At 35.9% G+C, this 27,619-nt stretch overlaps 1 protein-coding gene across 8 annotated transcripts in view; it reads right to left on the bottom strand.

Annotated features, from left to right (window-relative positions):
- PIBF1 (progesterone immunomodulatory binding factor 1) overlaps nucleotides 1-27,619 on the bottom strand; it is a 341,226-nt gene that overhangs the window by 103,553 nt on the left and 210,054 nt on the right. For all 8 annotated transcript variants that reach the window (XM_077158415.1, XM_077158414.1, XM_077158416.1 and 5 more), the window contains 3 exons: nucleotides 16,332-16,497; nucleotides 11,061-11,211; nucleotides 3,117-3,207 (listed from right to left, as the gene is read on the bottom strand). In XM_077158415.1, coding sequence (XP_077014530.1) covers nucleotides 3,117-3,207; nucleotides 11,061-11,211; nucleotides 16,332-16,497 — 408 coding nt within the window. The remainder of the gene's footprint in view (nucleotides 1-3,116; nucleotides 3,208-11,060; nucleotides 11,212-16,331; nucleotides 16,498-27,619) is intronic.

The following is a 27,619-nucleotide window of genomic DNA, read 5'->3' as shown; positions in this document are numbered from 1 at the left end:
AACAAAAAGAAGAGCACACACTAAGACCATGCCAGTACCTGGGTGTTACCTATTTAGTATTGCAGGTTAAAGAGCACAACCAGAACATGTAACCAGAAAATCTCGTTTGCTATTTTCAAAACAGTTATGACCGAAACAAAAACATTACTTCAGATTTTCAAGTTCAGTCAAGTCAAGAAGAGCCTATTTTATTTTAATCTACTTTAATTATATAAGCCTTTTTAATGTTCCACAACTGTGCTTCAGAGTTTAACACAATATTTATTGTCCATATCTCTATTGAAACTTCAAAATATGAGTAACCTTATTCCGTAATCATACTGTGTTTAAGAGACATTTTGGGGAATTATTTTTCAAATAGAAAAACTAATTAGGTTACTACTTGGTAGGAAATTGGCATTATAGCATATGTCCTAAGAAACTGTTTGATATCAAAGAATGTGGATCTCAAAACTGGTTTCATGTCCATGGGGTGTCTCTACTAATTATTTCAAGAGGTCTCGTTAAAATCTTAAAACAAAATTTTATTAAACTAAAACTTGAATTGAATAATAAGTTTTTGGAACCCTGGGTTTTCTTCTAAAATCAGCTATTTAATTTATTTTAAGAATATATTAATTTCTATAACAAATCAGCATTTATTGAACATCTACTCTATGCTATGTATTGTGCAGTGTACTTTGCATATATTTTCTTATTTAAATTTTGTAATATTCCTTGGGTAGCAACAGGCAACTCATGAAAATTTTCAGTGGTTATCCAATTTATTAACAGCAATGTGGTATTCAAAGAGGAAGGCTAATAAATTAAGATTTGGGGATAACAAAAATTATCCTTTTGAAGAATATGGAATTACATAGATCTGAGGTATAATTCTAAGATAAAAAGCAAACCACCAAATTACATACGTTAGTACTCTAAATATGGAAAAAATATATTTATCTGTATAAATTTATGAATGGTTCTATTTGGATGGTAGGATTACCAAAAATTTCTGAATTTTCTACAATAAACATTATTTTTATAATCAGAACCCCTTTCTAATTTAACATCATTCTAAAAACCTATTTGTTGACTAGATATGATTAAATTTAGATGAATGCAATATATTGTGCAGTTGTTGGGAAATAAGTTCTTTTGAAATTTTAATACATTTTGGGATAGGCCAATGTATAATGAAAACTACATTATGCAAATATTTAATTTGTTGCTATGACTGAGTCAGAGTTCACCTTACATTTCCATTGCTTCACATTTCCAATGTGAAGGACTAAGTACTGATTCTCTGAAAGGCTATACCGCTTTCATTTTAAACTTAAAGAGAGCACAAAGCCATTTGCTTTTTTTATAAACCTCTACTAAAAGTGGATTTTGAAAACTTCAGAACTGCATTAGACTTTAAACAGGTATCTTCTCTGTCACTGGTCAATTTTGTGCAACAGTATGCACTCAATAAAAGTTGTTGAATGACTGGAGGAAGGGATGCATACATGAATAAAATGTCTTCTTTGAATATATAGACTTTCCCTTTGCTCATTTTAGATGACCTGAAAAGCACTTCCTCAAAATAACACTTGGGTTCACCATGAGAAGAATGCCTGGCACCAGCTGGGCAGGAGATATTAATAGCATGCCCATTAGGCACTTGTTCAAGGCACACAGATAGCTTAGTGATAGAATCTTTAGAAATATTTTGGACAGTTAGAGTATTCAGAATACCACAATCATTTGTGGTTCCCTAAATGTTCACTTTGAATATTAAGAAACCAAGCTCTGTTTTTGGAAATTCTTAAAAAAAATAGTAAGGTTACACTTACTTGTATAATCACTTTCAAATTTAGAAGAACTGAGCATTTGGGCCTAAAAAAACAAAGCATTCAACAACAAACTTTTTTCTGGTGACAAAAGATTCTTTTGGCGAAGATCCAGATGTTAAAATAGAGAATAGAATGGACTTCTTCCTTCAAACTTTAATTGTGAGTATTTTACCTATCATTTACCCATGAAACTACATGTCTATTATTGCCCATGATATGGGCAATAAATATCATGTTCCAAAACAGAGATATGCTAAGTACTACAAAATATCCCAAGTCATCAATACTGTCCCTTGGAGAGACTTAGGAGAAACTGGGAATGAGATGGGACTACAACTGACTTTTAAAAAATACACAATCTAGAAATACCTGTATCTCCACCAGGTAGAATCAACCATTCTAACTACAAGAGTTAAGATGGAATTTTTTTCTTACATAATGCATAATATCTCTACACATGTAGATACATTCATATAGAAATAAAAGATAAACAGCTTTGAATCCTCAAATACTCAGATGAAGAAATATTTCTAATAGGTATATGTTCAGCACTGTGTTAGGCAAAAACAGTGGTGAATAAACAAGAATAAAAGATAGTTGCTAATCTTGAGGAACTTCTGATCTAACTTTCCATCTAACATCTACATGGGAAACTATAGCTAATGAGGTAAGATAAATGCTCTATTGTGTCGTATTTAGAAAACAGATGTTCACAGAAGGGGAAATGAACCTCATAGTGGGTAGAAAGGTAAATAAAACTGGAGAGGTGGGGTCACATTACAGAGAAAGGCTGGCAGAAATATTTCGATTTGATGTGGTAGTGAATGGGGCAGTAAGATGTTTTTGTAAAGGTAATAGCATAATATTAATGAAAGATTAGCATAGGTACTTATACTAGGAACAATTTAGGTAGGTGAAGAGGAACTAGGGAAAAGAATCAGCTAAGCCAAATAGAAAAAAAGAGACATAATTAATTAATTTTAACCTGAAAACTGTTGCCAAAAAAGCATTTGTAACTAATATGAAATTAATGTGAAAATAAAATTAAAAAGGCCTCATTGTCACTGAATCTCATTCTAGAAAATTTCTAATGTACACCTCTACCAATCATTAAAGTACTTAAAAATACATGAAAAGCATGATTATTACTTACTGTGCTTTATTTTGAGAGCAATTTAATATGTATGCTAAGGATAAAGTAACTTTACTTTGTCACTCAACTCAGCACATTATCAAAAAGTACAATGTAATTACACTTAGCTTGAGTGGATAAGTAAAACAAATATATATTGATTTTACCTTTGCTTTAGTCGTCTTTTGGCTGTTGTGGGAACATTAGCACCATAGCCGTAGGAGAAAAGAACCCTTTCAGCTTCATCTTCATTTTCAACTGGAAAACAGCAAATGTGTACGATGTGAAATAACTTCTTTTTTCTTAAAAAGCGAAGAAGTGAAAATAAAATGTCATAATAATAAATTAAGCAATATAAGAACATTAAAAAGGGTGAATGCATAATCTCAAAAAGCCCAATTATAAGTAAAAGGATATTTCTTAAATTACGCATTTACTTGGATTGGTCCCATTCATTATTATGATTTTTTGGGTGCATAGGCTCGGAAACAATCTTCTGTCTCTTGCTTGGCAGGCAAACATTCTACCACCGAACCAACCACTTGTGTACCCTTCATTTACCTTAACCTTTTTTTATGAGTACAAGTTTTTTTACTGTGGTAAAGTACACAAAACTCAAAACAACTTTTTCTTTCATTTACTTTTTTATTATTTAAAAATTTAAATGGAATCTCATTGAAATCTATTATATACTCACATACTATGTGTGCCAGTTTGAAAGGATTTATGTAACCTAGAAAAGCCATGTTTTAATCCTGATCCAACCTTGTGGGAGCCACCATTTCTTTTTTCTTTTTACTCAGCAATTCCATTTGTACAAATTTTATTTTATTTTTAAAATTTATTTATTAATTAAAAAATTAAGAAACCAAATAAAACATCAACATATATAATCAGTAATTCACAATATCATCACTTAGTTGCATATTCATCATTTCTTAGAACATTGGCATTAATTCAGAAAAAGAAATAAAAAGACAATAGAAAAAGAAATAAAACAGACACAGGAAAGATAAAAAAAAAATAGATTATACCTACCATACCCCTTACGCCTCGCTTTCATTGATCACTAGCATTTCAAACTAAATTTATTTTAGCATTAGTTCCCACTCTTATTTATTTTTATTCCATATGTTCTACTCCTTTGTTGACAAGGTAGATAAAAGGAGCATCAGACACAAGGTTTCAACAATCACACAGTAACATTGTGACAGCTGTATCATTATTCTATCATCCTCAAGAAACATGGCTACTGGAACACAGCTCTACATTTTCAGGCAGTTCCCTTCAGCCTCTCCAAGAGGTCCTATTCAATAACAAGATGATATCTACTTGATGAACAAGAATAACCTCCAGGATAACCTCTCTGTTATCCTGTTCTGTTTGGAATCTCTCAGCCATTGACACTTTGTCTCATTTAACTCTTTCCCCTTTTGGTTGAGAAGGTTTTCTCAATCCCTTGATGTTCAGTTTCAGCTCATTCTAGGATTTTTCTCAATCCCTTGATGATAAGTCTCAGCTCATTCTAGGATTTCTGTCCCACGTCGCCAGGAAGGTCCACACCCCTGGGAGCCATGTCCCACGTAGACAGGGGGAGGGTGGTGAGATTACTTGTTGTGCTTGCTGGAGAGAGAGGCCACATCTGAGCAACAAAAGAGGCTCTCTTGGGGGTGACTCTTTGGCCTAGATTTTAAGTAGACTTGACCTATCCTTTGTGGGGTTAAGTTTCATATGAACAAACTACAAGACTGGGGGCTCAACCTATAGGTTTGGTTGTTCACACTGCTTGTGAGAATATCAAGAATTCAACTTGGGGAAGTTGAATTTCTCCCCGTTCTCACCATTCCCTGAAGGGGGCTTTGCAAATACTTTTCCACTCACTGATCGAATCACTCTGGGATGCATTGGGGCATCACTCTGGACAAACCAACAAAATCTCATGTCCTACCTGAGATTCCAAGTACTTATGGTGCTCAATCAAACTATCTATATAAGTTATATTAAGAAATGCACTAGACAAAATATAAATTTTGTACCACATAAACATTTTTTGCTTTAGTCTCACAAATAAGGTGACATTTTAAAATATTAATTACCATTTATTTTCAGCACCCTGCAATAAACACATTCCTTTGTTCTTCCTCATGCAAAAACATTTTTAAAATTTGTACATTTAGTCTCTATTATTATACACTCTAGGCATTCCTAGATTATACCATCTCAATCTTTAACATCTATCTTTCTTCCTGATTTCATTTATGCCCCCAGCCCTCCTCCCTCTATCATTCTCACATGCAGCTTCATTCAGTGTTTTAACAAAATTGTATTAATGTTAGGTAGTATTGTGCTGTCCATTTCTGGGTTTTTGTATCCAATCCTGTTGCATAGTCTGTATCCCTTCAGCTCCAATTACCCAATGTCTTACCCTATTTCTATGTTCTGATGGTCTCTGTTATCAACGAAATATTCCAAGTTAATTCACTAATATCAGTGAGACCATACAGTATTTGTCTTTTTGTTTTAGGCTAGTCTCACTCAGTATAATGTTCTCAAGGTCCATCCATGTTGTTACATACTTCATAACTTGATTCTGTCTTAAAGCTGCATCATATTCCATTGTATGTATATACCACAGTTTGTTTAGCCACTTGTCTGTTGATGGACATTTTGGCTGTTTCCATCTCTTTGCAATTGTAAATAATGCTGCTATAAACATTGGTGTGCAAATATCCATTTGTGTCTTTGCCCTTATGCCCTTTGAGTAGATACCTAGCAATGGTATTGATGGGTCATATGGCAATTCTATATTCAGCTTTTTGAGAAACCACCAAACCACCTTTCACAGAGGTTGCACCATTTGACATTCCTACCAACAGTGGATCAGTGTGCCTCTTTCTCCACATCCTCTCCAGCACTTGTCATTTTCTATTTTGTTGATAATGGCCATTCTGGTGGGTGTGAGATATCTCATTGTGGTTTTGATTTGCATTTCTCTAATGGCCAGGGACGTTGAGCATCTCTTCATGTGCCTTTTGGCCATTTGTAGTTCCTCTGGTAAGAAATATCTGTTCAAGTCTTTTTCCCATTTTGTAATTGGATTGGCTGTCTTTTTGTTGTTGAGTTGTACAATATCTTTATAAATTCTGGATATTAGACCTTTATCTGATATGTCATTTCCAAATATTGTCTCCCATTGTGTAGGCTGTCTTTTTACTTTCTTGATGAAGTTCTTTGATGCATAAAAGTGTTTAATTCTGAGGAGTTCCCATTTCTTTTTTTCTTTCTACAGTGCTCTTGCTTTGGGTGTAAGGTCTATAAAACCACCTCTAATTATAAGATTTATAAGATATTTCCCTACATTTTCCTCTGTTTTATGGTCTTAGAACTAATGTTTAGATCTTTGATCCATTTTGAGTTAACTTTTGTATAGGGTGTGAGATATGGGTCCTCTTTCATTGTTTTGCATATGGATATCCAGTTCTCTAGGCACCATTTATTGAAGACACTGTTCTGTCCCAGGTGAGTTGGTTTGACTGCCTTATCAAAGATTAAATGTCCATAGATGAGAGGGTCTATATCTGAATACTCTATTCGATTCCATTGGTCAATATATCTATCTTTATGCCAGTACCATGCTGTTTTGACCACTGTGGCTTCATAATATGCCTTAAAGTCAGGCAATGTGAGACCTCCAGCTCTGTTTTTTTTCCTCAGGGTACTTTCAGCAATTTGGGGCACCCTACCCTTCCAGATAAATTTGCTTATTGGTTTTTCTATTTCTGAAAAGTAAGCTGTTGGGATTTAGATTGGTATTGCATTGAATCTGTAAATCAATTTAGGTAGAATTGACATCTTAACTATATTTAGTCTTCCAATCCATGAACACGGTATGCCTTTCCATCTATTTTGGTCTTCTGTGACTTCTTTTAATAATTTCTTGTAGTTTACTCTTTATAGGTCTTTTGTCTCTTTAAATTTATTCCTAAATATTTTATTCTTTTGTTGCAATTGTAAATGGAATTTTTTTCTTGATTTCCCCCTCAGATTGTTCATTACTAGTGTATAGAAACATTATAGATTTTTGAGGGTTGATCTTGTAACCTGCCACTTTGCTGTACTTGTTTATTAGCTCTAGTAGTTTTGCTGTGGATTTTTTGGGATTTTTGACATATAGTATCATATCATCTGCAAACAGTGAGAGTTTTACCTCTTCCTTTCCAATTTTGATGCCTTGTATTTCTTTTTCTTGTCTAATCGCTCTGGCTAGAAATTCCAGCACAATGTTGAATAACAGTGGTGATAGTGGACATCCTTGTCTTATTCCTGATCTTAGGGGGAAAGTTTTCAGTTTTCCCCCATTGAGGATGCTATTAGCTGTGGGTTTTTCATATATTCCCCTTATCATTTTAAGGAAGTTCCCTTGTATTCCTATCCTTTGAAGTGTTTTCAACAGGAAAGGATGTTGAATTTCGTCAAATGCCTTCTTTGCATCAATCGAGATGATCATGTGATTTTTCTGCTTTGACTTGTTGATATGGTGTATTACATTAATTGATTTTCTTATGTTGAACCATCCTTGCATACCTGAAATGAATCCTACTTGGTCATGATGTATAATTCTTTTAATGTGTTGCTGAATTCGATTTGCTAGAATTTTGTTGAGGATTTTTGCATCTATAGTCATTAGAGAGATTGGTCTGTAGTTTTTTTTTTTGTAATATCTTTGGTTTTGGTATGAGGGTGATGTTGGCTTCATAGAATGAATTAGGTAGCTTTCCCTCTTCTTCAATTTTTTTGAAGAGTTTGAGCAGGATTGGTACTAATTCTTTCTGGAATGTTTGGTAGAATTCATATGTGAAGCCATCTGGTTCTGGACTTTTCTTTTGGGAAGCTTCTTAATGACTGATTCAATTTCTTTACTTGTAATTGGTTTGTTGAGATCGTCTATTTTTTCTTGAGTCAAAGTTTGTTGTTCATGCCTTTCTAGGAAGTTGTCCATTTCATCTACGTTGTTGTATTTATTAGCATAAAGTTTTCATAGTATCCTGTTATTACTTCCTTTATTTCTGTGGGGTCAGTGGTTATGTCTTCTCTTCCATTTCTGATCTTATTTATTTGCATCCCTTCTCTTCTTCTTTTTGTCAATCTTGCTAAGGGTCCATCAATTTTATTGATTTTCTCATAGAACCAGCTTCTGGTTTTATTGATTTTCTCAATTGTTTTCATGTTCTCAATTTCATTTATTTCTGCTCTAATCTTTATTTCTTTCCTTTTGCTTGGTTTGGGGTTAGTTTGCTGTTCTTTCTCTAGTTCTTCCAAGTGGACAGTTAATTCCTGAATTTTTGCCCTTTCTTCTTTTTTTGATATAGGCATTTAGGGCAATAAATTTCCCTCTTAGCACTGCCTTTGCTATGTCCCATAAGTTTTGATATGTTGTGTTTTCATTTTCCTCAAGATATTTACTGATTTCTCTTGTAATTTCTTCCTTGACCCACTGGTTGTTTAAGAGTGTGTTATTGAGCCTCCACATATTTGTGAATTTTCTGGTTCTTTGCCTATTATTGATTTCCAACTTCATTCCTTTATGATCTGAGAAAGTGTTTTGTATGATTTCAATCTTTTTAAATTTATTGAGACTTGCTTTGTGACCCAGCATATGGTCTATCTTTGAGAATGATCCATGAGCACTTGAGAAAAAGGTGTATCCTTTTGTTGTGCGGTGTAATGTCCTATAAATGTCTGTTAAGTCCAGCTCATTTATTGTAATATTCAAATTCTCTGTTTCTTTATTGATCCTCTGTCTAGATGTTCTGTCCATTGATGAGAGTGGGGAATTAAAGTCTCCAACTATTATGGTAGATGTGTCTATTTCTCTTTTCAGTGTTTGGCACATGTGTTTTGGAGCATTCTGGTTCGGTGAATCTGGAGATTGCTTTCACTTCTCTTACCTAGTATTTTCTTGCTGGATAAATTATTGTCTATCTGTTCTTTGAAATTCAGTTTAGGTTTTTCTGGACCTCTAGCTTAGGTTTTGTTTAACAGAGGAGAATTTTTTGGTTTTTGTTTTCTTGTTTCTTGCCCTGCTTGTATGATGCCTCCCTGCCCCCCCCACCCTTAGGAGGGTCTACGTAGGTATTATAGACTCCAGCTGGGTTTTCCCGAACAAACTGACCTCCTATCGGGGGAAGGAGTCACCCGCGTCAGTTTTCCCTGAGGGTGAGACCCAGCAGGTTAAAAGACTTTCCTGTAAAGTGCTGGGCTCTGTTTTTCTAATCTTGCCCAGTATGTGGCGCTTGTCTGCCTGTGGGTCCCACCAGCATAAGATGATGCGGCACCTTTAACTTTGGAAGGCTCTCCCTGCTGGGGGCATGGTGGAGACAGAGGAGAGGCTGTAGGCTGGTTTTCATGGCTTCAAATTACCAAGCCCTGGTGTCTGAATTCCTTGAGGGTGGGATTGCACCTGAGTTGGGCTTCACCCCTCCCCTGTGGAAGGCACAGGCTGCAAACAAGCCCTGAAAGGATTTGTTTCTGCCTATGCCTGGGGTAGTTGCAGCCTGAGAAGTCCTGCCGCTTAATCCAGAGGCAGTCAAGCCTTTGTAGAAACACAGCCACAAAAACCTCTGTTTCTTTTCTTTTTTTCTTTTTCCACTAGCCCAATGAGTGACCTCTGCTTTGACCAGGTTCACCTGAGCTGGGGGCCTATTTTTAGTAGTCAGAATTTGTTAATTAATGCCACAACTGGTGTTTGGTTGGGCTCAGCCCCTGCTGCTGGTAAAGTCCCTTTCCTGTCCCTTCTGGGAAGCAGGGTGTGGGGGAGGGGTGCTGGCCACCACGGCTTGGGGAACTCACGGTTCTGGGGAGGCTTGCAGCTGGTTCAGCTGGTCCAGACTAGGGTACTCTGTGAGTCCGGTCACTGACGTGGCCCCAGGAGCTGTTCTGTATTGTTTCTGGTTATTTAGCAGTTTATCTTGAGGATGAACTAAACGTGCACATTGCTAAACCACCATCTTGGCCACACCACCTCAATTTGACATACTATCCTCTTGAGTTCATTCACTTAGTTGCATCCCTCACAACTTCAGACTTTCTTGCAGCTGCTCAGCAGTCTATTGTATGTATAAACCACAGTTCCCCCTTCCATTCCTCAGTCATTGTACCTTTAGGCCACCTCCAGTCACTGGGAATGGAGAACACTATCACCATGAACACCAGTGTGCAAATGTGTATTCATGACCCCACTCTTAGTTCCTCCAAGGTATATACCTAGCAAAGGGATTTCAGGATCAAATGGCAATCCGACCCCAACCTCCCGTGGAACTCCACAATGCCCTCTCAAGGATCTGTGCCTGTCAGCTTCCCTACCAACAGTGAACAGGTACATCTGTTCACATTTTCTCTAGTACCTGTTTCTCTCTGTTAATTTTGAAACAGTTTTATTTGCAAATCATACAATCCAAAATAGCCATTCCTTAGCTACCATAATCTATACAAGACATTTCCTTTTCTTCCACAAAGAATCCATAACCCTCCTCCATATTCAGTTTTGGCATAATGGCTTTGTTACATTCAGTGGAAGCATATTACAATGTTACTGTTGACTACAGACCCCAGCTTGCATTGATTGCATTTTTTCTCCTGTATACCATTCCATTTTCAACACTTTGTAATGTTCACAGTCTGTTGTTCTCCCCCATGTAAAAATGTCTTTATATTTGTACATTTAATCACCATCATTATTCACTCTAGATATTCCTAAATTATACCGCCTCAGTCTTTAGCCTCTATTTTTTGTTTTGGTGTCATACTGCCCCCAGCCCTTCTTCTTCTCCATCAATTATCTCAACTAGAAAACTGTTGTTGAATTAATCAAATAAGATAAAATTGATCATATATAACTTATTTCTTCCTTGATCACAACTTCCGGAACTAAGGTCAACTAATTTTTTAAATATAAAATACTCCTTAAAAGAATGGTCAAGAATTACATTTTAATGAACTACACCAGTGTTGCCAACCAAAGCAATTTTAGAACAGATACCACATTCTTTGCGCTGCCAGAAAATAACAAAACAAAATAAAACTCTGTGTGTGTCTGTGTATGTGAGACTTACTTTCTGCAGTTTGCATTATTATCTCATCAAGCTCTCTTTCCAATTTCTCATAAATGTCTAACTTCGCTTGATGTTCACAGTTCACTGCTTGAAGTTCAGTAATGCGTTTTTCAGAAGAGGCTTGGAGACTATAAAATTCTTTAGTTAATACCTAATAGTGGTAGAAAAAGATTTACAAAGGCAGAATTAAATACAGTGAAGACAAAATACAATACAAAAAACATATTTTAGGCCTTTTTCTCTTTTTTAAGAAATTAAATATTAAGAGAAAGTAATGCAATTTAGTTGAGATAATTAACAAGGAAGTAAAATACATTTATTTCTAAGGTAAATACTTCTGTGATTTTTAACAAAATTATAAAGCATCTTATTTCATAAGTTTAATGAAAAATAAATTTAGAATGTGGAAACAGTTATAGGAATAAGACCAGCATTTGCTTGTTAGAATTTTAAAAAATGCATTCATGCCAAACTTACCTGAAGATAACTGGCAATCTTGGCTATTTGAGAAAGACTAATAAGTAACCTAAATATAACATAATTACATGCAAAAATGATGTATAAATAACAAGTCCTTCATCTTTTCATTGGGGCTTATTTAATTTATCTTTACAATGGTTTTGTAAGATTTTTGGTTTTCCGGACAAACATAAATTCAAAGCAGCAAATCAAAAGGAAAATAAGACATGGTGTTTGGAACAGTATCGGAGAAGGCTTTTGTACAGAAAGACAGAAAACAAAAAAATTAATGAAAAAGAGATGCAAAAAGCACAGAATTTTGGTTCATTTTGTGTATAAGCGAATATTCTTCATCAATGATAACTTAGTGAAAGAAGCACTGTAATGAAAATGAGTTAATTAAAAATTTACTTTAACCCTTAAAGTAAATTCCAATTACCTAAAAAATTCACTTACTACTACAGATTAAATTATGGATTGTTACCATACTTGCTTCCTGACACAGCATAAATAATATAGTATTGACTTGGAAGCAACAGAATGTTAGAGTTAAGAATATGCTTTGAAGTAAAAAATATTTGGATTTCAATCCTGGCTTTAATATGTATTAGTTCTGATCTTAGGCAATTACTTATTTCTTTTTAGGCCTCAAAAGACTGTTGGAAGGACTACATGAAATGATGAATTCATAGCGCTTACTTAGCAGAATGCCTGGAACACGTAAGTGTTGAAATATAGTATTACTACCATAAGAAATATAATTACAAAAACTTTGTATTAAATGGCTCAAAGAAATAGCACTCCAATGATTTAATTAACCTGGGTACTCCGTAATTAAACAGTTTTGAAGACAACTTATTTTCCTAATGTCACAAAGGTCACCTTAACACATGTATGTGAATATGGTCCTGTGATGGGTCAAAAGAAGCAAAAGATAAAGAAGATAAAGAAAATCTATTTACAGTTCTTAACAAGCAGTAATTACAATTGAATTTTCCTTAATCCACTTTAATTTTCTTCAGTAATTTCCACCAAAACTTTACCCCAAAGGAAACAAAATATTATCCTTTCCTCCCCAAATACATTTTGCAGTGTGGAGAAAGAATAACATGGGGATAATATTTATAGGATGATTGGTAGTGTCCTTTAATGGGTCAATAAACCAAAATTTCTATTTCTTATTTATTCTTACAGACTGGAATGTGCTTTCTAGAAACTTAATTCATTATAACAAAATCACTGTACAGTGAAACAATTTGAGTCTTTCATGGAGTCCATAACGCTGGGTTGAAATTCATTAAGAACCTGGTATCTGATCACACCTATTAATTACAGTGTCAAAAGAGAGGATCAGTTAAGGGGAGTGCCAACTGACTATTCTGCAACTTTTCGTCTGTATCTCATTTCTCCCAAGACTATACATCACACAAAGAAACACTGCAGAAATGCGTATCTTAAGAAAAAAAAGATTCAAAATGTTGAAGATGGAATATTTCATGAAAATCTTATTTTAAGAAGAGATTTAAAAAGTTTTATAAAACTGAGTAAAACCATTTAAAATTCTCTCTTTATTATATTGAGAAAAGGTCTCCGAGACTTCTGATTTGAGAACTTTTCCAAGAGCTTTAGTACCCCATGGTGTAGAATTTTCTTTTACTGTGGGTTTGTCTGAATATCTGTTATTCCTAAATTTATTATTATTTCAGAAAAGTCAAAGAAGAACCTGATTATTGGACTTATGGAAGGCTATGCTAGTAAAGGTAATTTAAGAAAAAAAACAATATATGAACATTTGAGTTTAAACATGAATGCATAAGATAAGTCAATTACTTTGAGGAATCCATTAAATATCAAGCACACATAGTAGACTTTCCTTTCTTTAAATAATAGATGTTAAGACTTAATGCTAATATAAAATTACAGGTAATTAACTTCTTTAAAAAGAGAAAAAATATGAAATGACTTTTGGGGAGCCTTTGCCAATTGGTAATTAAACAAAAATAAAGCAAATCATCTCCAAATTATAAATAATTAAGAATATTGGGTAAAAACCACAGAAAAGCATATAACAATACTTATTCTTCACCAACTTATTTATTTCAAAATTCATTAGAAATAAGAATTGTCTTGGAAATTAGTCAAGAAATATAGATCCAAACAATGATACTATATTAGCATGCATCAATCCACTCATTCTTTCCTTAAACATCTACTGAGTACCCAGCATGAAGCAGAGTCTGCTATGCATTTACAATAATAAATGAATAGTCCCTGTCCTCTTAAGGTACTCACTTTCATGGAGGCAGAAAATGTTGAGAAATTCCCCCAGACTCAGTGTTGCTAACCTGAGTATTAGAATCACAGCATTTTTTACAAAGGTACCTCTCCATGCGAGACTTTTAAACAAAAGAACATAACAATTACTAGTCACCTGCATTCACAGATCAAGTGTGTAAGTCTATGGCAGGGTGGTTTTCAAACCGTAAGTTTTGAAAACCATTTAGCAGGTCATGAAGTCAATTTAGTTTGCAACCAGATTAAAACAATCAAATAGAACGGTTTATAAAACACTAGCACTGCATGTTATAAGTAATTGTTTTGTGAAATGCTGTGTCAAAGAATAAAGAAAGAGAGGAAGTCTTTTCTATTTTCCTATTTAACAGGTGCCCCTAAAACACATCCTTAAACATAGTGATTCAGTGTGGAAAGGAAAAGAATGGTATTTAGCAAGGAATTATGAAAGTGAAACCACAGAAAATACAACAGACTCTAAATTTCAAATCAGAATTGATTTGAGGCAGTCTAAATAAAAATGTGTAGGAGAAGATAACTCAGCAGATTACAATTGTGCAACATTTCCTGAAAACTGAAGAGAGTATCTGAAAAAGCTTTAAATGCTGAGCAGCGGTTTGCTTTAGAAGTGGACATCATCTACAATTTATGCTTGTTGTATCTTTAAATACGTATTTAATATCATTTTTATGTCCTTTCCTAAGGCTTCATTTTCTGTGAGAACTTTTATCTTGCTAATCTTAGTTTTACTATCATAATCTCTGAGGGTTGTCCAGGGATTACTATAATAAATATTTCATTATTATTTGAATATTGTGGTTAAAACATGGGGTTTGAAGTCAGACTTGATCTGCTATCACAGTTCAGTCACTTACTAGTTGGGTGACCCTTAAATAATTTAACTATGATCAAAATGTAGAAAGAAAATATAAAAATCACAAACAGTCAATTAATCAAACATGACCACTATAAACTTACTGGGATATTGTGTTTTCTTTTTTCCTCATGCATTAAAAACAAAACAAAACAAAACTAGGGTATACAGCCTTGTAGAAGTTTGTTTTTACTTAATATTATAACAAAGGTATTTTCTATGTTATTATGTGGTCTTAAAATATCAGCTGAATATAATTCCATATATATAGTTTAACCTAACCATTCTCCAATAATGGGATTTTTCTTTGCTATCACAAATAAAATACTGCAATGAGTATTTTTCTGCTTGAAACTTTTCACATATTTAAGAAATATTCTTACAGTGTCCAGAAGTGGAATTTCTATGTAAAAACTACGAAGATTTTTAGTTATTGATACATATTACCAAATTATTTTTCAAAGACAGAATACTAATTTAGAATGCATAAATACTGTAAAGTAGTTTTGAGAGAATAGTTGAATTACTGGTGAAAATACATATTTGCATCAGTTTAGTAGCAATTTATTTTTCTTTTTTGACAGTCTCTTAGTTTTTTCTAAGCATTTATCTAGAAGAGAAAGGTATGCTCTCTTTATAAGGGGTCTTTTTAAATCAAGGGACACAGACCGTTTCGTCACAGAAAATATAAATATATTCTAGTTTTCCTTTAGCCTTTTAATATTAACATCTGGATGTATACGATTTCTTCCCTAGATTTATCAAAGGGATCAATAATCTAATCAACAGAAAGGTTGCCCCCGAACTGGTGTAAGATACAATTTCAACTGTATTTACTTCTAATAATCTTATGGTAACACTTTTAGACTGTGCTTAATAATCCATTTGAATTTTATTTGGGTATATGGTGTGAAGTGCGCATCCAATTAATTTTTCTAAATAATCAATTATCACAGCACCATTTACTGTCTAATTCTTTGTTTCCCCACTGTTTTGAAATATGACCCTTATCATGAATCAATTCTTCAATATATGTTAATTTGTTTTCTGGGCTTTGTATTTTGTACCACTTATGGACTTTTTGGAGTGTGTTTTGTCTATTCTTGCCTGAGAATGTATTTTTTAATTTAAGAGGTAATATATATTACCTCTTAAAAATTTCTCTTAAACATACTGACAATTCTTATTTGTTTTTTTCTTTTAGCTATGCTATAGAATTACTCCACTGGTTTCAAAAATGCATGCTAGCATTTGGTTAAAAATGAATATATACTGTTATTTGATGAAAACTGGAAAAAACCCCCATAATGCTGAATTTTCTCATCCTGAAAGACAGTACTTCTACTAAATACCTCAATAAAGTTCTACTGTTTCCTTGACATAGGCCCTATATTATTCTTATTAGAACTATTATATATGATTATATATTTTTGGTTGTTATTGTGAATGAGATCTTCTTCCATTTTCTGTTTTCCAACAGTTCCAATATTTTTTGTTACATAATTTTCTGAAAAACATAATTCCTTTTCTGTACATAGAACAGTGCCAGATTTTATAGGGAAAGTAAAGCTTCGTTATGACACAGTCCTTGTACTTACGGACCTTACATGTTATGCTCATGCCAAAAGAAAAGCTTGTACGTGTACCTCCAATTTTTTCTGATATTTTTCACATTCTAATTGACACTGGGTGAGATTTCTTGCAGTTTCTTCTTGTAGAATTTGAACACGCTCACTCTCAAAAGATTTTAATTTACTTTGATGGAGAAATTCTGTCACTTTGCTTTCCGCACTAAGTTGTAATTCTCTGAATCTGAAAGAAGCAGAATAGTTATGAGACCCCAAGAAAGAAATTTTGATAATTTATATAAATATAATCATTATTTCTACTTCTTTTCTCCCCCAAATTTATGCAGTTAATAATTTATAACTATTCAGCAAAGCTTTTCTAAGTAATTTAGATAAGCACATATATGGAGAAATGTAAAACTAGAGAACATAATACACCAATTAACTTCTTTGATTCCTCCTGTATTTTCCTTCCTTTCATCCAAAATAATTATAACCTGTCTATAATTGTTAAACATATTTGAATAGTAAGAGGAAGCAATGCATAAATAGCAAGATAAAGAATTACACGTAATCTATTATAACACAGATAAGGAACATTCTCTTTATTCCATACATATAATTGGTAATAAAAATATTTCCACTTAACATATAAATCACCAAACGAATTTGAAAACATTTCTAACAAAAATTGTTCTAACCAAAAACAAACACAAATACATTATGCCATTTCAAGGAGTTATTAGGCCCAGTATACAGCTAGATCTGTAATTAAACTTTATTTATTCAAATAATTATTTAGCTAGTCACTATGCTAAACAATGAGCATACAGTGGTAGACAAGGTCTTACTTTTCTCCCTTAAGGAGTTTTCTGGAGAAGACAGGTAAGTAAACACAAAAATTTAATAGAGTAGGATAAGTGCTTAAAAAGTATACCCCACAGGTTTGATGAGAATACATAGGAAGGAGACCTAAATTGTTTGTATAGGTATATATTTGTATGCGTGTGTAACACAGGAGAAGGAATGGGGCAGAAGGTGTTCAAAGAAGAACAAACAAGAATATGTGCAAGGCCGGTAAGCAAAGAGTATAGATTGCCTGCGTAGAACTGCATGTATCTCATTCAATCCTTACAACAATTCTTCAGGTATTATGCAGCTGAGGAAACTAAAGCTCAGTGATGTCAAATAATTTCTTTTAACAAGAACACACTGGGTCTAAAACCTAGATGCATTAGACTCTACAGAAACGATCTTTTCACTATGACACTATATTTAAAAAAAAAATTGTACTGAGAAATATCCACAGAGTCCAAACATATTATACAGTCAATGGCTCACAATATCATCACACAGTTGTGTATTCTTCATCATTATCATTTTTAGAACATTTACATCACTCCAGAAAAAAGAAATAAAAAAATAAAAAAAAGAACGCATCCATCCATCCCATACCCCTTACCCTCCCTCTTATTGACCCACAGTATTTCAATCTACCTAATTTTTACCCTTTATTTCCCCATTATTTATTTTTTAGCAAAAAAAATTTTATTGAGAAATATTCACACACATATAGTCCAAATATATTATACAATCAGTGGCTCACAATATCATCACTTAGTTGTATATTTTTCACCATGATCAATTTTAGAACATTTGATCACTCAAGGAAAAGAAAGAAAAGGAAGTAAAGAGAACTGGTATATCCCATACCACTACCCCGTTCTCTCATTGATTACAGTATTTCAATCTGCCCACATTTTACCTTTTTTTTTTTTTTTTTTTTTTTTTTTTTAAAGGAAAGACAGAGAGAAGGAAGGAAGGATAGAAGGAAGGAAGGAAGGAAGAAAGGGAAACATTTTTTAAACATTTTCTTGTTTTTTTTATTGTATTCTGTTTCTCCGTTTTTGTTACATGGGCTGGGGCCGGGAATCGAACCGAGGTCCTCCGGCATAGCAGGCAAGCACTTTGCCCGCTGAGCCACCGCGGCCCGCCCCACATTTTACCTTTTATCTCCTCCTATTATTTATTTTTTATTCTTTTTTTTGTGGTTGTTACCCATCTATCTATATCCCAGATAAAAGGAGCACCAGACACAAGGTTTTCACAATCACACAGCCACACTGTAAAAGCTATATAGTTATACAATCTTCTTCAAGAATCAAGGCTACTGGAACACAGTTCAACAGTTTTAGGTACTTCCCCCTAGCTACTCCAGAGCACCATAAATTAAAAAGGGATCTCTTTATAATATGTAAGAATAACCTCTAGGATAACTTCACTCTGTTTGAAATTTCTCAGCCACTTAGACTTCTTTTTCTAAAAATTTATTAATTAAAAAAAATTTAACAAACCAAATAAAACATCAACATATAAATCAGTAATTCACAATATCATCACTTAGTTGCATATTCATCATTTCTTAGAACATTTGCATCAATTCAGAAAAAGAAATAAAAAGACAATAGAAAAAGAAATAAAACAAAAACAGAAAAGAAAAAAAAAAAGATTATCCCTACCATACCCCTTACCACTCGCTTTCATTGATCACTAGCATTTCAAACTAAATTTACTTTAGCATTTGTTCCCCCTATTATTTATTTTTATTCCATATGTTCTACTCATCTGTTGATAAGGTAGATAAAAGGAGCATCAGACACAAGGTTTTAACAATCACACAGTCACATTGTGAAAGCTATATCATTATTCAATCATCATCAAGAAACATGACTACTGGAACACAGCTCCACATTTTCAGGCAGTTCCCTCCAGCCTCTCCATTACATCTTGAATAACAAGGTGATATCTACTTAATGTGTAAGAATAACCTCCAAGATAACCTCTCTACTCTGTTTGGAATCTCTTAGCCATTGACACTTTTCTTCCCCTTTTTGGTCAAGAAGGTTTTCTTGATCCCTCGATGCTGAGTCTCAGCTCATTCTAGGATTTCTGTCCCACGTTGCCAGGAAGGTCCACACCCCTGGGAGTCATGTCCCACTTAGACAGGGGGAGGGTGGTGAGGTTGCTTGCTGTGTTGGCTGGAGAGAGGGGCCACATCTGTGCAACAAAAGAGGCTCTCTTGGGGGTGACTCTTAGGCCTAATTTTTAAGTAGACTTGACCTATCCTTTGTGGGTTAATTAACAACCACTTTTTAAAAAAATGTTATTTATTAAATATACCAGAATACAAACATGAACACTGTTACCACATGATCATTCCATTATTGATATATAATCAGTATCTCACAATATCATCACATAGTTGTATATTCACCATCATTATCATTTCTTAGAACATTTGCATCAATTCAGAAAAAGAAATAAAGAGAAAATAGAAAAAAATTCATAGATACCATCCCCCTTACCCCCCTGTGGTAGTTAGATTCAGCTGTCAACTTGGCCAGGTGATGGTACCTAGTTCTGTAGATTTGGACATGAGCCAATGGTACGTGAACCTCATCTATTGCTTATTACATCGGCAGTCAGCTAAGAGGTGTGCCTGCTGCAATGAATAATGTTTGATTTAATTTGCTGGTGCTTAAATGAGAGCGCTCAATGTAGCACAGCCCAAGCAGCTCAGCATACCTCATCTCAGCACTTGCAGCTCAGCCCAGGCCTTTGGAGATGCAGAAAGAAATCACCCCAGGGAAAGTTGTTGGAACCCAGAGGCCCGAAGAGAAGGCTAGCAGAGATCACCCTTGTGCCTTCCCACATAAGAAAGAACCTCAGTTGAAAGTTAGCTGCCTTTCCTCTGAAGAACTAATGAAATAAATCCCCTTTTATTAAAAGCCAATCCGTCTCTGGTGTGTTGCATTCCTGCAGCTAGCAAACTAGAACACCTCCCTTTCAATGATCACCAGCATTTCAATCTACTAAATTTATTTTAACATTTATTCTCCCTATTTTTTATTAATTTTTAATCCATATGTTTTACTTGCCTGTCAATAAGGTAGATAAAAGGAGCATCAGACACAAGATTTTCACAATCACACAGTCACACTGCAAAAGCTGTATCATTATACAATCATCTTCAAAAAACACGGCTACTGGAAAACAGCTTCTACATCTTCAGGCAGTTCCCTCCAGCTTCTCCATTACACCTTGACTAAAAGGTGATATCTATATTATGCGTAAGAATAACCTCTCCAGCCAGCCCTCCTCTCCCTCTTATTCCACCGACGGCGCTCCCGCCGCCGGCCAGCCAGCCCTCCTCTCCCTCTCCTCTCCCTCTTTCTCCGCCAGCGGCGCTCCCGCCGCCAGCCAGCCAGCCCTCCTCTCCCTCTTTCTCCGCCGGCGGCGCTCCCGCCACCAGCCTGCCAGCCCTCCTCTTCCCCATTCTCTGCCGGCAGCGCTCCCACCGCCATCTTGCCCTTCTCTTTCCCCTTTTGTTCCGGTGGCGCTCCATCCGCCATCTTATCCTTCCCTTTCTCCTCCTGCTCCGGCGGCTCTCCAACCACCACCGTGCCCTCTTCTGCCTTCATCAGCTCCTCCGCCACTGTCCTCGACAGCCTGGCCACCCTCACCTTTCCTCCTCCAGAACAGCTACTGGGGGAGTGGAAACGATACAGAGCAGCTCCCGGAGCCACGACGGAGATCAAAGGGACGGCGTACCCCATCCTTGAACAGCTGACTGTCTGGGATAACCCGCTCCGGTGAGATCGCCGAGGGGCGTGGGCTTTCCTGGGCGGGACGGTAAGCGGCCGGAGTCCCTCCTTCCTCCTTCCAAGGCCAGCTGGCAGAATTGGGCAGGCGGTCCCCTCGGGCCGCGGCGGCTGGCGCCCCCACCACACAAGGCCCCCCGGACCAACTGAGAGAGTTGGGTCGGAAATCCCCAAACCGTGGAGAACAGTGTGGGGGGGTCCCTTCCAAACATGTGACTCCCTGGTCCGGCTGGAAACGCCCGGGCTGCGGCGGCTGGCGCCCTCCCGCCACACTTGGTGCCCCGGGCTGACTAGGAAATTCAGATGGGCGCTCTCCTGGGCTGCGGTGGCTGGCGACCCTCCCTGCGTTCGGACCCCTGGGCCGGCTGGCACTCTTCCAAGCTGCTTCGGCTGACGAACCTCCCGCACGGTGAGAGTTTTCCAAAGTTAAAGGACCCACAGCACCTTTTACTGGTGGAACCCGCAGACAAACGTGTGCCACGAGCGCCACCTACTGGGCAGGATAAGAAAAACAGAACCCATAATTTCACAGAAAAATCTTTCAACCTGTTGGGTCCAACACCCAGATAAATCTGACAAAATGCCCAGACGCCAGCAGAAGATAACGGATCACGCTCAGAAAATCGAAAATATAGCCCAGTCAAAGGAACAAACCAATAGTTCAAATGAGATACAGGAGCTGAGATAACTAATGCTGAATATACGAACAGAAATGGAAAACCTCTTCAAAAACGAAATCGATAAATTGAGGGAGGACATGAAGAAGACATGGGCTGAACAAAAAGAAGAAATAGAAAAACTGAAAAAACAAATCACAGAGCTTATGGAAGTGAAGGATAAAGTAGAAAAGATGGAAAAAACAATGGATACCTACAATGATAGATTTAAAGAGACAGAAGATAGAATTAGTGATTTGGAGGATGGAACATCTGAATTCCAAAAAGAAACAGAAACTATCGGGAAAAGAACGGAAAAATTTGAACAGGGTATCAGGGAACTCAAGGACAATGTGAACCGCACAAATATACGTGTTGTGGGTGTCCCAGAAGGAGAAGAGAAGGGAAAAGGAGGAGAAAAACTAATGGAAGAAATTTTCACTGAAAATTTCCTAACTCTTATGAAAGACCTAAAATTACAGATCCAAGAAGTGCAGTGCACCCCAAAGAGATTAGACCCAAATAGGCGTTCTCCAAGACACTTACTAGTTAGAATGTCAGAGGTCAAAGAGAAAGAGAGGATCTTGAAAGCAGCAAGAGAAAAGCAATCCATCACATACAAGGGAAACCCAATAAGACTATGTGTAGATTTCTCAGCAGAAACCATGGAAGCTAGAAGACAGTGGGATGATATATTTAAATTACAAAAAGAGAAAAACTGCCACCAAGACTCCTATATTCAGCAAAATTGCCCTTAAAAATGAGGGAGAAATTAAAACATTCTCAGACAAAAAGTCACCGAGAGAATTTGTGACCAAGAGACCAGCTCTGCAAGAAATACTAAAGGGAGCACTAGAGTCAGATACGAAAAGACAGAAGAGAGAGGTATGGAGAAGAGTGTAGAAAGAAGGAAAGACAGATATGAAATATATAATACAAAAGGCAAAATGGTAGAGGAAAATATTATCCAAACAGTAATGACACTAAATGTTAATGGACTGAATTCCCCAATCAAAAGACATAGACTGGCAGAATGGATTAAAAAACAGGATCCTTCTATATGCTGTCTACAGGAAACACATCTTAGACCCAAAGATAAACATAGGTTGAAAGTAAAAGGTTGGGAAAAGATATTTCATGCAAATAACAACCAGAAAAGAGCAGGAGTGGCTATACTAATATCCAACTAGTTAGGCTTCAAATGTAAAACAGTTAAAAGAGACAAAGAAGGACACTATATACTAATAAAAGGAACAATTAACAAGAAGACATAACAATCATAAATATTTATGCACCGAACCAGAATGCCCCAAAATACGTGAGGAATATACTGCAAACACTGAAAAGGGAAATAGACACATATACCATAATAGTTGGAGACTTCAATTCACCACTCTCATCGATGGACAGAACATCTAGACAGAGGATCAATAAAGAAATAGAGAATCTGAATATTACTATAAATGAGCTAGACTTAACCGACATTTATAGGACATTACATCCCACAACAGCAGGATACACCTTTTTCTCAAGTGCTCATGGATCATTCTCAAAGATAGACCATATGCTGGGTCACAAAGCAAGTCTTAACAAATTTTAAAAGATTGAAATCATACACAACACTTTCTCAGATCATAAAGGAATGAAGTTGGAAATCAATAATAGGCGGAGTGCCAGAAAATTCACAAATACGTGGAGGCTCAACAACACACTCTTAAATAACAAGTGGGTCAAAGAAGAAGTTCCAAGAGAAATTAGTAAATACCTCGAGGCGAATGAAAATGAAAACACAACATATCAAAACTTATGGGATGCAACAAAGGCAGTGCTAAGAGGGAAATTTATTGCCCTAAATGCCTATATCAGAAAAGAAGAAAAGGCAAAAATGCAGGAATTAACTGTCCACTTGGAAGAACTGGAGAAAGAACAGCAAACTAATCCCAAAGCAAGCAAAAGGAAAGAAATAACAAAGATTAGAGCACAAATAAATGAAATTGAAAACATGAAAACAATAGAGAAAATCAATAAGACCAGAAGTTGGTTCTATGAGAAAATCAATAAGATTGATGGGCCCTTAGCAAGATTGACAAAAAGAAGAAGAGAGAGGATGCAAACAAATAAGATCAGAAATGGAAGAGGAGACATAACTACTGACCTCACAGAAATAAAGGCGGTAATAACAGGATACTATGAACAACTTTACGCTAATAAATACAACAATTTAGATGAAATGGACGGGTTCCTGGAAAGACATGAACAACCAACTTCGACTCAAGTAGAAATAGATGACCTCAACAAACCAATCACAAGTAAAGAAATTGAATTAATCATTCAAAAGCTCCCTAAAAAGAAAAGTCCAGGACCAGATGGCTTCACATGTGAATTCTATCAAACATTCCAGAAAGAATTAGTACCAATTCTCCTCAAACTCTTCAAAAAAATCGAAGTGGAGGGAAAACTACCTAATTCATTCTATGAAGCCCACATCACCCTCATACCAAAACCAGGCAAAGATATTACAAAAAAAGAAAACTATAGACCAATCTCTCTAATGAATATAGATGCAAAAATCCTCAATAAAATTCTAGCAAATCGTATCCAACAACACATTAAAAGAATTATACATCATGACCAAGTAGGATTCATCCGAGGTATGCAAGGATGGTTCAACATAAGAAAATCAATTCATGTAATACACCATATCAACAAATCAAAGCAGAAAAATCACATGATCATCTCAATTGATGCAGAGAAGGCATTTGACAAGATTCAACATCCTTTCCTGTTGAAAACACTTCAAAAGATAGGAATACAAGGGAACTTCCTTAAAATGATAGAGGGAATATATGAAAAACCCACAGCTAATATCATCCTCAATGGGGAAAAATTGAAAACTTTCCCCCTAAGATCAGGAACAAGACAAGGATGTCCACTATCACCACTATTATTCAACATTGTGTTGGAGGTTCTAGCCAAAGCAATTAGACAAGAAAAAGAAATACAAGGCATCAAAATTGGAAAGGAAGAAGTAAAACTATCACTGTTTGCAGATGATATGATACTATACGTTGAAAACCCAGGAAAATCCAGAACAAAATTACTAGAGTTAATAAATGAGTACAGCAAAGTAGCAGGTTACAAGATCAACATTCAAAAATCTGTAGCATTTCTATATACTAGTAATGAACAAGCTGAGGGGGAAATCAAGAAACGAATCCCATTTACAATTGCATCCAAAAGAATAAAATACCTAGGAATAAATTTAACTAAAGAGACAAAAAACCTATATAAAGAAAACTACAAAAAACTGCTAAAACAAATCACAGAAGACCTAAATAGATGGAAGGGCATACCGTGTTCATGGATTGGAAGACTAAATATAGTTAAGATGTCAATCCTCCCTAAATTGATGTACAGATTCAATGCAATACCACTCAAAATCCCAACAACTTATTTTTCAGAATTAGAAAAACCAATAAGCAAATTTATCTGGAAGGGCAGGGTGCCCCGAATTGCTAAAAACATCTTGGGGGAAAAAACCGAAGCTGGAGGTCTCGCGCTGCCTGACTTTAAGGCATATTATGAAGCCACAGTGGTCAAAACAGCATGGTATTGGCATAAAGATAGATATATCGACCAATGGAATCGAATAGAGTGCTCAGATATAGACCCTCTCATCTATGGACATTTGATCTTTGATAAGGCAGCCAAGCCAACTCACCTGGGACAGAACAGTCTCTTCAATAAATGATGCCTAGAGAACTGGATATCCATAGGCAAATGACTGAAAGAAGACCCGTATCTCACACCTTATACAAAAGTTAACTCAAAATGGATCAAAGATCTAAACATTAGGTCTAAGACCATAAAACAGTTAGAGGAAAATGTAGGGAGATATCTTATGAAACTTACAATTGGAGGCGGTTTTATGGACCTTAAACCTAAAGCAAGAGCACTGAAAGAAATAAATAAATGGGAGCTCCTCAAAATTAAACACTTTTGTGCATCAAAGAACTTCATCAAGAAAGTAGAAAGACAGCCTACACAATGGGAGATAATATTTGGAAATGACATATCAGATAAAGGTCTAGTATCCAGAATTTTTTCAGAGATTGTTCAACTCAACAACAAAAAGACAGCCAACCCAATTACAAAATGGGAAAAAGACTTGAACAGACACCTACCAGAAGAGGAAATACGGATGGCCAAGAGGCACATGAAGAGATGCTCAATGTCCCTGGCCATTAGCGAAATGCAAATCAAAACCACAATGAGATATCATCTCACACCCACCAGAATGGCCATTATCAACAAAACAGAAAATGACAAGTGCTGGAGAGGATGCGGAGAAAGAGGCACACTTATCCACTGTTGGTGGGAATGTCAAATGGTGCAACCACTGTGGAAGGCAGTTTGGCGGTCCCTCAAAAAGCTGAATATAGAATTGCCATACGACCCAGCAATACCATTGCTAGGTATCTACTCAAAGGACTTAAGGGCAAAGACACAAACGGACATTTGCACACCAATGTTTATAGCAGCGTTGTTTACAATTGCAAAGAGATGGAAACAGCCAAAATGTCCATCAACAGAAGAATGGCTAAACAAACTGTGGTATATACATACGATGGAATATTATGCAGCTTTAAGACAAGATAAACTTATGAAGCATGTAATAACATGGATGGACCTAGAGAACATTATGCTGAGTGAGTCCAGCCAAAAACTAAAGGACAAATACTGTATGGTCCCACTGATGTGAACGGACATTCGAGAATAAACTTGGAATATGTCATTTGTAACAGAGTCCAGCAGGAGTTAGAAACAGGGTAAGATAATGGGTAATTGGAGCTGAAGGGATATAGACTGTGCAACAGGACAAGACACAAAAACTAAAAAATGGACAGCACAATAATACCTAAGTGTAAAGTAATCATGTTAAAACACTGAATGAAGCTGCATCTGAGCAATAGGGTTTTTTTTTTTTTCACTATTATTATTACTTTTATTTCTTTTCTCTATATTAACATTTTATATCTTTTTCTGTTGTGTTGCTAGTTCCTCTAAACTGATGCAAATGTACTAAGAAACGATGATCATGCATCTATGTGATGACGTTAAGAATTACTGATTGCATATGTAGAATGGTATGATTTCTAAATGTTGGGTTAATTTCTTTTTTTTCTGTTAATTATAAAAAAAAAAAAAAAGAATAACCTCTTCACTCTTTTGGAATCTCTCAGCCATTAACACTTTATTTTGTCTCATTTCACTCTTTCCCCTTTTGTTAACAACCAGTCTTGACTGATCCACATCTCCAGGGAGATGATCTAATTACAGTTTCAAACATACAGTACTGAATAGGGATTAGAAGAAATGGCTGTCTTTACAAAACGGGATTAGGATTAAAACTTGGCTATTCTAGGGTACATAAATCATTTCAAACCAGCACATTCCACCGTCCGGACCCTAAAAAAGACATGTTTTACCATATATAAAACGCACTCATTCCATAACAATATCAGAGAACTTTAAACCATTATTAACTACAGATACAATACAGGATTAAAACCAGTACAAAATCTCAAAGTTAGTTATAGGCATGGTCTGTCCTAAAGCAAGGTTCTCCTCTGGCTCTAGACCTGCAGAAACTCAAAACAAGTTGTTTGCTGCCATCATACAAAGGAGGATACATATGTCCATTTCTATAGGGAGGAAGGAACAAGGGAGTCACCAGACCCAAGCCATTTAGAAAACCAGCAAGGCAAACTCCATTAGATTTCAAAGCCTCAGAGTCATTAATCTTTGGGGTTTCAGAAAGTAGCTGTCCCACCCTTTCCCAAGGCCTATGCAGAGGCCTTGGAACAGTGGGGTGACCAGCTTTTTCTTGCCTCCATCTTCTCTAAGAATTGGGGCTGCACCCGGATTCTCTGTCATCTCCAGGGCACATGCTCAACTCTTCCATGTAGTGGCAGCTAGACTCTCCCCAAACCCCAAGGACTGTGCAACACCCTCTCCAAGGTCTGAGGCAGGCTGACTCTTTCACTGC

This window comes from Tamandua tetradactyla, chromosome 4, assembly GCF_023851605.1.
Source record: "Tamandua tetradactyla isolate mTamTet1 chromosome 4, mTamTet1.pri, whole genome shotgun sequence".
In the NCBI taxonomy this organism is placed as follows: domain Eukaryota; kingdom Metazoa; phylum Chordata; class Mammalia; order Pilosa; family Myrmecophagidae; genus Tamandua; species Tamandua tetradactyla.
This window is presented reverse-complemented; position numbering and strand designations above follow the sequence as displayed.